The sequence below is a fragment of the Osmerus eperlanus genome, unplaced genomic scaffold (genome assembly GCF_963692335.1).
Source record: "Osmerus eperlanus unplaced genomic scaffold, fOsmEpe2.1 SCAFFOLD_162, whole genome shotgun sequence".
In the NCBI taxonomy this organism is placed as follows: domain Eukaryota; kingdom Metazoa; phylum Chordata; class Actinopteri; order Osmeriformes; family Osmeridae; genus Osmerus; species Osmerus eperlanus.
The window spans coordinates 35001-47500 of NW_026911127.1; the positions used below are offsets into that span (position 1 = coordinate 35001).

General features: G+C 47.8%; 1 protein-coding gene across 1 annotated transcript in view; it reads right to left on the reverse strand.

The window, feature by feature from the left end:
* Positions 1–5747, reverse strand: part of LOC134015673 (ephrin type-A receptor 3-like) — a 13664-nt gene extending 7917 nt beyond the window's left edge. Inside the window, 5 exon segments of the mRNA XM_062455231.1 lie at positions 4666–4851; positions 4970–5063; positions 5065–5096; positions 5462–5529; positions 5689–5747. Coding sequence (XP_062311215.1) covers positions 4666–4851; positions 4970–5063; positions 5065–5096; positions 5462–5529; positions 5689–5747 — 439 coding nt within the window.
* Positions 5748–12500: the final 6753 nt, after the last annotated feature.

Below are 12500 nucleotides of genomic sequence, written 5' to 3' on the forward strand. Positions count from 1 at the left end.
AATGGAGGGAGAGATTGTCAGGGGAGGTCAGTGACAACATTGGGGAGGCCTGCAGTAAGATTGTGGGTAAGGACAGCGATACATCACCCTAAATGAAATCACTATCTCACTGTGGCACACACGCAGACACAAACACGCACACATACACACATACACACATACAGCCACACACACACACAGCATCCTGGTCTCGGTGGTGGTGTTCTCTCTGACAGTAACATTAGTCTCAGGGATAAAAGTGAAAGGGAATTGGATTTTCCTCTGCTGGGGGTGAGGGCTGGGATTCACATTTATCACTGTGTTTGTATGCGTGTATGTGGGTGTTTGTCTGTGTGTTTGTGTGTGTGTTTGTGTGTGTGTTTTTGTGAGTGTGTGTGTGTGTCCAGCTGCAGAGCAGGCATGGGGACAGTGCTGTGATAGCCACCTGATTTCAATCCTGTCCAGAGGGGGGGGGGGATCTGGGTGTGCACGTGTGTGTTTCCTCTGACTGCTCTATCAAAGAGCCAGATGAAAGGGCTTGTGGGATAGGTCCAGACCAAGGGAGGTCTGACAGTTCCACGACTCCACCCCCCCCCCCCCCCCCCCCTCTGTTGCTACCCCCCACACCAGCCCGAGCCTGTGTGTTTTCTGGGAGGAATAAGGAGCAAGAGAAAGAGAGAAAAAGTAGGAGAGGAAGGGAGAGAAAGACGTGTGTGTTTGGAACCAGCCGTGGGAATCTATAGGTGTATAGAGAAACTACTGTTAGCCTCAGGATGGCACCAAAAAGGGCCTATAGTGTGTGTGTGTGTGTGTGTGTGTGTGAGAGAGAGAGAGAGAGAGAGAGAGAGAGAGAGAGAGAGAGTTTGTGCAAATCTGTGAGAAAAAAACAAAGCTGCTGCATGCCAAAGTAATCCAGAGAGATAACTGGTAATAACATGGGATGAATGTGCCTAATTGTGGTTGAGATCTTGACCACGATCACACCCTTCAGGGATGGATGGGGGGGGGGGGGGGGAGGGTGAAGGGGAATGATGGAGGAATGGTTGAGACGAGGCCATTTTCCCTCCACCAGTCTGAAGTGTCATTATGCTGTGGTCCTCTAATCTGGACTATCTCCAGTTCTCATCTGGCCAGCAGCCAGGCAGGATTAGTCTGACTAGATAGTTATAGATACCAGGGTTACCACACACACACTCCCTCTGTCAGTCTGCCCAGCTATTCATCACTCCCACAGAAACACACACAGACATCCTACAATGAGCCTCATTGATTGCTCTTTGAGACTTGCCACACACGCGCGCGCGCACGCACGCACGCGCACACACTCGCTCACATGGACACATAGAGTCAGGTGGCCAGATTGAGCCTCTTTTCCTGAAGTATCTTCCCTCGAGCCAAAACGTCACACATGCACACTCAAACTTACACACACACACACACACACACACACACACTCATTCACACGCAGACACACACACACTCTCTGCTCCTTAAGAGACCTCCAGAGAGACACAGAGCCCATTCAGAGGCCCCAGCAAACACACAAACACACACTCACACAAGCAAGAACTAACGACCAGTCAAATCACATGTCACAAAGTTTGAGACACCCTGTGTGTGTCTAAAGTTTGTAATATGTATCTACCAGGGGTTGCCTGTAGCACAGGAGCTATTTGTTATTCAGTGCGTTTATATCTTGGTGCGTGTATATCTTGGTGTGTATGTAGATTGAGTATTGATGTTGTGCCAGGTGTGAGCACTGGGGTGTAAAATGAATCCGGGAGTCGTGTGTTTTAACAGCTCTTCATTAACACACTTTTAACCTGGCTCCTCACCAGGGCAGAGACCTCATCCATTCTACATGCCCATACTGTGTGTGTGTGTGTGTGTGTGTGTGTGTGTAAGAGAGAGAGAGAGACAGAGCAAAGTGTGTGTGAGCTGAATTTACAGCACTGAACAGTCAGCTCAGGGAACAAAAAGTGGGAAGTGAACTGAGCCGTGTGTTCATTGATTAATGTTTAGGGGTTTTAACTAAATTATACAATACTGATCCCCGGGCTTAGGAGCACACACACAGAGAGAGAGGGAGAGAGAGACAGAAACTCAATAAACCTATCTCTACTCATCTCCTCTCTCCTCTTCTCTCCATCTCGTATCTGTTCTCATCTCCCGTCTCTCTCTCTCCTGTTTTTCCAATGCAGGCTTTTCAAGTCAGCTGAAAACTCCACACCAGGGAAATGTTTCAACTGTCATTGTTCTTCACACAAAGGGAAACCTTCAAGACTAATAACTACCTTTCCCAAATGGGTGATAAGATGCAACAGGACAGAGAAAATAGGGCTGTTTTAACCAGTTTTTTTAACACACAATGTGTGACGTGTGTGCGTGTAGGGTGTGTGTGTGTGGTGTGTGATGCAGGGAAGATGAGTTGTAATTGAGGGGTTTCTAGATTAGCCGATTGTCGGAGCGACTGTGGGACAGAAAGGATGGAAGTGTGAATCAAATGAGGACGGGAGATCTGAGAGGGATAAGCGAGGGGGGACGGGGGGTGTGCAGGTTCTTTAGTGTGATGTGTAGAGAGATAGAGGAAATAAAAAAGGCCTATTTTTCTCTCTTTCAGTCGCCTGTCTAAGTCGTTAGCATGACAATAGCAGCAATCCCAGACAGGCAGGTTATTAGAATAGCACCAGGCTGGGAGAAAGGCTCTCTCACACACACACACACACACACACACATATATAATATATATATATATATATATATATTATATATGTGTGCACTAGCCTTACACTTTGCATACCTTGAAACATCCAATCGACAGCTAAACACCACCTAGGTTCAGTGAACAAAGTCCACTCTAACAGCCCTATATTAACCTCCCACATGAACACCCACCTGAGCCCTGAGAAGGGTCAACCTGATTAGAGCGTGGAAGGTGTGAAGAGACCAGCTGGTAGGGCATCACAGCCGGAAGGAGCTATCGACTCGCCCCTTCACCTCGTTCTCTCTCTCTCTCTCTCTCTCTCTCTCTCTCTCTCTCTCTCTCTCTCTCTCTCTCTCTCTCTCTCTCTCTCTCTCTCTCTCTCTCTCTCTCTCTCGTTCCATCTCCCTCCCCCTCTCTCTCTCACACACACACATCTACCCACACACTAAGACCCCTGACCCCTGAGTACTCAGATTTGTATTTGAATGTGTGCATGTGTTTTTACAGTGGGTCTCCAACAAGACCCTTTAACACCTACTGTAACTCCTTTCACAAATTTATTTTATTTTATTTATTCATATAACCTTCATGTAACCAAGAAGGGCTCATTGAGATTTAAAATCTCCTTTTCAAGAGGATCCTGGCCAGGATAGATAGCACCAAGTCATCACACCATGACAAAATTACAACATAAAAAACCTCAGGTACCGTAATCTAATAAAATGATCACATAACCACCGCCGGCAGGCCTTTCACTAGCCTAGCTTCTTGTAGTCCTATTTTAAAGTGTGTGTGGATCGGTCTGTGTGTTTGTGTGGTGTGTCTGTGGGAGGGAGCGCTGAGATTCTGAAAGGAGCGGCAGCAATAAGAGCAGCAATGACAACTGATTTAGTCTGCTAATAGTTCTACAAACCACTTCCACCCAGCTAGCAAAGGTCACAATTAGCATCCCACCAGTGAGAGACGGCGAGAGACAGCGAGAGAGAGAGTGAGAGAAAGAGAAAAAGAGAGGAAGAAAATATAGGAAGAGGAAATGAATAAGAAATACAGAGGGATTTCAACGTTAATATGCAAACTGCTGAATATTCATGAGCCTAAAGAACACATCCAATTAACTCACTGAATTATTAATATTCATGATGGAAGTCATACATATGCATCTGCTCTTTTGTTGTGAGCCTAGGTGCCACTGAGCTGTGTGTTGTGTGCGTGTGTGTGTGTGTGCGCGTGTGTGTGTGTAGAGGGGGGGGTGGCAGAGAAGGGAGAGACAGAAAACGATGTCTGTCTGTCACTAGTTCTCAGTCTTCCTGCCCCTCTATTTTTCGCTCTAAAAGACAGCGTGAATGGAGCTCACCACAAGCTGTTCCAGTGGCTGTATGAATCAGGTCCTCTCATGTAGTAAGCGTAATGAGCCACACGGCCGGTACAGCAGTTTGACTCTCGTCAGTGGCTGGATCTAACTATTGCGTCAGGAGGAGGAAGTGACTGCCTATGTTTTACTCATCTTTTAGACTGTCAAAATGTCACCATAAACTCTTACTTCCCTACAGAGCAGTCAAAGGGAAGAGAGGGAACCGAGAGAAAGAGAGAGAGATAGAGGAGGGAGGGAGGGACAGAGAAAGAGAAAGGGGTGGAGGTAGAGTGATAGTGATCTGTTAGGAGGCTTGTTGAAGCAGCTCTCCCTGTGTTCGTGCCTCACCTGTCGCATCCAGATCCCCTGTCTCGAACACAATCAGCAGAAACAAGTGTCTTTTTACAAACAGACAGGCTTACATACACACACACACACACATGCACACACACTGCTGCCATGGTTACAAGAGCCTTTATCTGATCCTAGGTCATGTCTGACTCTCATTAACAGGAGCTCTGCTCTCAATCACACCCAGACACACACTGACACAGGCACTGACACACACATGCATGGTCACGCACACACACACACGCACACAAACCGAGGGAGGAAGCCCCGTCAGACTCACATCGAGTGACCACGCCCTCCAGCCTGATGATGTTTGGGTGGTCAAACTGTCCCATGATGCTGGCCTCAGACAGGAAGTCCCGCCTCTGTTTGTCAGAGTAGCCCGCCTTCAGACTCTTGATGGCCACATAGATCTCCCTCTTCCCCTGGAGACGCAGACGACCACTGCACACCTCCCCGAACTCTCCTACACACACACACACACACACACAAACACAGTCACATTTAGAGATCCCAGTCAATCCCATGCCCTGGTTATGTGTGTATACATTTGTGACAGTGTGAGCGATGACTGGAGCACTCACCAGCTCCTATCACTCTCTCAATACGGATGCTGGAGGCGTCGATCTCCTTGGCAAAGTCCCTGATGGCTTGGTTGGGGTCCTCATAGGTGTGGGGGGTGGATGTAGGTGCGGCTTCCAGGCAACTTCACTGTGTGTGTGGAGGGGGGGGGGGGGGGGTGAGGGTTAAAGGAAGAACATCAGCTGTTACGTGGTGTGCTTTTTCTATAATTATACGATTCTTATATCCTTATATTATGAAACGTGTATGTGTGTGTAGCATGTGTTTGTGCATGTTTAGTGTGTGTGTGTTACGTTGATGAGGTACTTTATCATTCATGCATCAGAAGAGGCAGCTGAGCTAGATCAAGGCACAGCCAGATAAACAACATATAATAGACCGGCTCACTTTGTATGGCTGCTCCCTTTCTGCCACTCACAAAAGAGCTTTGAGTGTGTACGTGTGTGGGTGTTAGTGTGTGTGGGTGTTAGTGTGTGTAGTATGTGTGTGTGTACCTCTGCCATGCTGGAACTGCATCTTTTCTTCGTCAGGGTCCTGTTTCGCTTTGATGTAACCACAGTGCCTGCAAAACCAAACACAGCAACACGTTAATGACATGATCCACATCTCACCTCAACGGTGTGTGTGTGTGCGTGGGTGTAGATGATCCCATGATATACTCAAAGCAGACTGAGTGGCACAGACCGTGTTGTGGAGGGAGAGATACAGTATTTTCTCTAACCTCTCCTCTATCTGGTTGGCCTTTACAGGAGCCTGAGGAACTCTGTCTTCCACTCTCATTAAGTAGGAGCCTGTGTGTGTGTGTGTGCGTGTGTGTGTGTGTCTGTGTGTCTGTGTGTGTGTGTGTATGTGTGTGTGAGAGTGAGTGCACTGAGCCGACAGATCCTTTTTCTCTATGTCATTGGCTTAACGTTCTTCTATAGACCCATGCATTCATACAGTCTTATAGGCGTCACCTATACCAAACACACACACACACACACACGATCAATGCAGTAGTCAATAGCAAGTATTGATGGTGTGATCAGCAGAGGCAGCAGTCCTGCTGTGAGGATGTGTTGAGGTTACTGTGGTCTGACAGCATCACAGTGGTGGGCTGGGGCGAGGCGTTCAGGACACAATCTGTTTATCTCCGCTCTGTAAAACTTCCGTACCCAAACACAGGGCTTAACAACCCAACTTGATCATAACACTGTCACCATTTTAACACTCTCTTAAATTCAATCACTGAGTTTTAGCCCAAAACATAAAAAGCCATTTTCGAATTGTCAGGTACTAAAACACCACATAAATGTGTTATTTTTTGTCTCTCCTCCTTTCCTGTCCTTCACTCCTCCTCTCCTCTCCTCTCCTCTCTGCTCTTCCCAAACAAAACGGGAAGGTGATAATACTGATTAAAAATAAAATGTACATATCAATTTTCTATATATTCAAAGATGGGCCAGGTTGCTTTGCAGGTGTTGAGTAGTGTTTCGAAGTGAATTCTATACGTAACCGGGATGATGAAGCGAGGGAGCAGGAAGGGTCTGGGATGAAGAGATGAAGAAAGAGACAAAAAATAAAGAAAACAACAAACTAACAAAGAGAGCAAGGGAGGGTGAAAAGACAGCAAGGATCACTCAAGGATCCCACAGAAAAAAAGAAGATGTAGATGTTTTAGGTGGTAGGAGAAAGGGAGAAGGGGTAGAGAGAGGCAGGGAGGGGTGAGGTGAGGAGAGATAAGAAGAGGTCTTGTTAGCTCCAGTACATATCACAGTCATTTGGTGTTTAATCCTAGTGTTAGTTTTTACACAGCTGAACGGATGGAATAACTCAGACTTCAATAGGCTGTCTGGGGAATACCGGCATAAACCTGGAGCGAGAGGGTTATGGGGTAGAACACACACACACGCATAGAGCCATGTGGTAGTGCCGGGAGTCCCTTGGGTGGGTTAGAGGGTTGTTATTGATGGGGTCTATGGGGGCACGGTTAAAGGGCTTAGGAGGTGGGGGAGGAGGGATGGGGTCCCACATGTTTATCAGCTGGGTTCAAGCCAGAGCCACACACAGGGACTGTGATCATTACCTTCAACACACACACACCCACACACTCCCAAGCCACCTGGGGGCATGTGTTTAGAGCATATGGTGAATGGGGAAACGGGGTCTCACCTCTGCCCCCAAAATGCAAAACCCCCCCACAGGGGAACGCACTCTCCCACTCCCACACCCCTGCACCTGCTCAAGGCACAGCCCAAGCCCACTGATGAAACACTTCCTCATCTCTGTGGGGGCGTATCTGGGCTCAGTGTGTTGGTGTGTACGTGGTTATGCGCGACTGAGTGAGAGAGAGAGAGAGAGAGAGAGAGAGAGAGAGAGAGAGAGAGAGAGAGAGAGAGAGAGAACACATTTCCATAGTAATTACAGAGAGCCTCATTTCTCCTCTCCAGTTAACAGTGTCATGAATCATTAGCGTAGCAGATTTAAACCCAGGGTAGAGAGGGAGAGGTGAACCTGTTTCCCCTCTCCTGACACCTCTGCTGCTGGACTCAAGGATCTGGGCTGACCGTCTCCAAATCACCATCCTATATATTTCCTCGTAGTCGTCTTCGAAGGGTCCATGTGATTTCTAACCATCTGAATATCTTGCCAGATCATTCGTACTTCCTCAATGACATCAGGAAGCAACGAGAAATAGAGACATGATTCGCTTCAACAAAGGAGCCAATCCTTCCCTCCCTCCCTCTCTCCCCTTCCTTTCTTCCTCTTCATCCATTCTCTCTCCTCTCTCTCTTTCTTCCTTACTATTTCTTCCCTCTCTAGTCTCCTCTCCCTTTCCTCTCCTCTCGATATCCCCTCCCCTCCCCTTCTTTCCTTCATTACTCTATCATCCATTTCCTCTCCTCCATACCTCCCCTCCTCTTTCTTCCCTCCCCTTCCTCCTTTCATCGCTCTCCCCTCTCTCTCATTCTCTCCCCTCCCCTCCTCTCTCCCTCCACCCTCTCACTCTTCTCTCTTTTCGGTAGATCGGGCCAACTCCCAGCGTCAGACAGAGGACCTGGTGAGGTGGATGCAGAAACAGTTTCAGCAGCTCCGTGGTCTTCTCTCTCGAAGGGCTCTGCTGCAGTCGAGCAGTGAGACCTCCAGCAGGCCCAAAGAAAGCTCTCCACGATCTCCTCTTTCTTCTTCTTCTTTCTTCTTCTTTTCCCCCGGGAGATTTACACCAGCAATCCAGGGCTGCCGCTGTCTCTGTAATAGTCCTGCCATGCAAAATGGTTTCTACACGTCTTGTCTATTCCAGGGTAATTTTATACTCTCTTTTCTCTTGTCTGTCTGGCCTCTCTCTCCCACTTTGTCTCAGTTTCTCAGTTTCTCTGTCGCTCTCTCTCTCTCTCTCTCTCTCTCTCTCTCTCTCTCTCTCTCTCTCTCTCTCTCTCTCTCTCTCTCTCTCAGTCCAAACTCGTGTCCATCTGTCATCCCAGGTGCCGAGGCCACTGTTCCGGCACGCTCCTATCCTATTTAACAATCGCACACTCCACTATTTCTCATAAGCAACACACGCACACACATTGACAGAAAGACATACACACACACACAGAAACACATACAACCACATGCAAAATTATATGCGCCTAACACATATCTGTAGCACACACCGATGCTCCCACCCCCCCCCCCCCCCCTCTCTGTTCCACTCCGATGAGGACAACAGGCTATCCCTGTCCTCCAGGAGCTACACGTTCCACATTTGCATATCAATTTACTTTTTATTATAATACTCTGTCACCCGAGACCCATTTGTCATTCGGCTAGCCAGCTTCCACCTTCATAGAACCACATCCATATATTATCATCACATCCCTCCCTCTCTCTCTCTTTCTCTCTCTTTCATTCCCGTGTTCTCTCCCTCCATCGTTACTCTGACAACCCCTCTTCCTCAAGCCCTATGTCCAGCTCTTTCTTGATTTCTCTCACCCCCCTTCTCTTTTCTTCTCTCCTTTATCTAACAGTAACACTGTAGAGACAATAATCTTTCTTATCTCTTCCTCTCCATCTTTTACACTTTCTCGGCACATCGACTTACCCTACATACAATGCACTGTCCTTTATTCTCTCTCTCTCTCTCTCTCTCTCTCTCTCTCTCTCTCTCTCTCTCTCCCTCCCTCCCTCCCTCCCTCCCTCCCTCCCTCCCTCCCTCCCTCCCTCCCTCCCTCCCCTCCCCCTCTCTCTCTTTCCCTCCCCTCCCCCCCCTCTCTCTCTCTCTCTCTCTGTAGGCCCCAGCCTCAGATCTGACTCCCTCTGTTCTGTCGTTGTTTGAGAGGAGGAGTGGAAGCGTTGTGTCTTTCTGCTGACGGGGGATGTGGTGAGGAGCACACTGCAGGGGTCCGTCACTGCATACTAACTAACAAGCAATCACACAGAGAACGATGGAGGGAGGGAGGGAGGGAGGGAGGGTGGGAGGGAGGGTGGGAGGGAGGGTGGGTGGCAGGCTATGGTGAAAGTAGATACTGAAGAGGAAATGGCGAGGGATACAGAAGAGGGCGTGAGTGAGGGAGCGAGATGGACAGATAAAGGAGAGGAGAGAAGGCCGGGAGGCGCTGGAGCCGCGGGACAGAGCCTGTCTGCACCAGACGTATCCAGAGCTCCATCGCTGACTCAGGTGCCCTTGTCTCTCAGAGGGATCCACACAAAGATCCCCACTAAGCTACTGCTGAACACAGGCTCTCTCCACTGTGAAGGGTGGGGTGTGTGTGTGTATGTGTGTTAGAAAGAGAGAAAGAAAGAAAAAGAGAGAGGCAGACAGAAGGAGAGAGAGAGGGGGAGAGAGAGAGAGATCAAACAAAAGGAAACTTTCACTCAACTACGGCTAAACACAGAGTCGGATGTGACTCTGTGAAGAGCTGGAAAGTTCTGAGGAGAGGGGAGAGCGAGGGAGAAATCGTGTGTAAATATGGATGTCAAAGTATCCTTGGAAGAGAGAGCGAAGCAAAACAATGTGATCCCCCTGTTCAAATATGCACAGAGACAGCTCAAATGCAAATAGTGCGTGTGTGTGTATGTGTGTGTGCGTGTGTGTGTGTGTTTCAGAATAACCTTGGTGGAATCTTAACTGCAGAAGCTGGGACAGCTATTAAAGTGTGTGTAAAAGCATGTGGAGCAGTATCATTCAGAGAGTTTTATATGACAAGCCTGCCTTAATGGGATTAGTGTTAGACAACTGATGGAGTGAAGGAGAAACTGATATAGTCAGGGAGACAAAGAGTCAGGGGACAATATCTTCTGTGTCAGTGGTTGTTAGTATGAACAGACAGTCATTACAAAGTATACGTTCTCTTATGGAACATAATGAGATGACTAGAATGACACACATTCTTAGTTTCCATCCATCCCTGCTAATTCCTGACCCCCTCCATCCTCCCCTGTCTTGGGCTTGCAATCAGTGGGAGTGGATGCTTAGACGAAAGGCACACACACACACACACACACACACACACACACACACACATACACACAGATAGACCCAGACACAAAAGTCCTGCTGTGGTTTTCATCACCATCATTACTCATAATAATAGAAATTCCATCTAATATCAAGCTATTAAATCAAATGTAATTATGTGGAATTAGATAAATTGATCCAATTTCAATCTCACATTTTCATGCCAAATTTACTCCTTGTCTCGGGTCTGAAAAAGATCATGTTTGTCAGCTATCACCTAATTCTTTCATGGTGAGGATAACGTGTCGATGACGAAAAGAGAGAAAGAACAAGAATAAAGGCTGAACAAAAGAAACATTCAAGAGGGAGTTTGAGAGAAGGAGAGTTGCACCTTGGCCTTCCCGCCCAACATGCTGGCGTTCACCCAAAGCTCTCTGACCGCTCGGTAAAAAGATTTACTCAGCCAGACGTAATTATTAGGAAGGGGACATGATTAGCAATGGAGTTATGACTAATAAATCTGTCTGTGTTTCATTAAAATGTGTTTGGAAACATTTAATTTAGCACCGATTCATTAGAGTAAGTGCACGGCCGGACTGGAAAGAGGAGGGGGGGAGAAAAGAGAAGAGAGAAGAAAAGAGTTGAGGAGAAAGGAGAGGAGAGAGGAGAAGGAGGAGAGGAGAGAGGAGAAGGAGGAGAGGAGAGAGGAGAAGGAGAGGAGAGAGGAGAAGGAGGAGAGGAGAGAGGAGAAGGAAAGGAGAGAATGGAAAAGAAGAGAAATTAGATGAAAAGGAAAGGATGAGAAGAAAATACAGTTGGACCAAAAAACCAGAGGAGAAGAACTGCAGCCCAGATAATTGGCCTAATGTGGCAGGATTCATATCTGTGTGGTCAAAGGGCACATGGTGGATGGGGGGAGGAGAGGCAGCAGGGAGAGATGGGGGGGGTACATGTCTTCATCACCATCATTAGCTGAAGTGTATCTTTATGTTAACAGGGCCTCAGTGTATCAGTGTGCCTAATTTCCTTAACGACACCACAGCCAACACTAGATGATGAGGCCACTGTCTCAGGCCACAACACTCGCAATGGAGTGCGCGTGCGTGAGCACATGCGTATGTGTGTAAGATCACGTGAATCATCTCAACTGCAACTGCCTGCAATTGTCCAAACAGCTCTGCGTGCTCCTAATGCTGTTAGCCAGCTCCTGAGGTTCCACGTCGAACATGTGTCCTGTGAGCTTAGTACGATACGAACAGCATGATCCACACCGAGAGCACGGGACCCTCTGGCAACCAGCCATCTCTCGGCTCCTGTTGATAAGCTCGTTTGGAGCTTTCTGCAGACAAAGCTGGATTCTACAGCCCCAAGCTCTGCTTATCTGGTTCAAAGACTTGAGATGCCAGCCACTATCACACAAATATGCACCATGGCTGTACAGCACACCCACACTCACACACACACACACACACACACACACAAACAAGCTCCCGCTGAACCATTTAGAGGTGGGCTTGTAAGTGCCTGATTCTTGGGGCATCATTAGGGCTATTATATAGAAAATGGACATACATCAATGTAAAGGATAAGAGCACACAAAGGTCTGTGCCATGCTGGGTCCACTGGTGATTAAAATATGACTAAGGGTGATGTCCAGCATGTGTATGTAGCCTGAGCGTGAGCCCACTCCACGCATTCATGCAGGATGTACAAAGAAAAACAGGAATAGTGTTTTTCATTCCTCCTCGTATCACGTATGTCATTATGCATGTAGAAGGACCTCAGGCTCTATAGCAGATGTAAAAGACCCCCTGACACCCACACACACACACTCAGAGAGATGCTACCGTGTGAGATTCATCTCCACTATACTTCCTAACACTTTCTGCTAAACCCCATCCCCCATTCCAAAGACATCTCCATTTCTCTCTCCCCACTCCATCCTTCACTTCGCTATGACGCCACAGGTAAGGCATCCGCAACAGAGAAATGAATCAAAAAAAGGCACCACAGGAAGTATCTCTTTATTTGTCCTCTGTCCTCTGCCTGCTTTACTCAGAGCTTCAATGGAAGCAGACTTAAGTTGCCAGCACATCCCACCACACCGCTCTGGT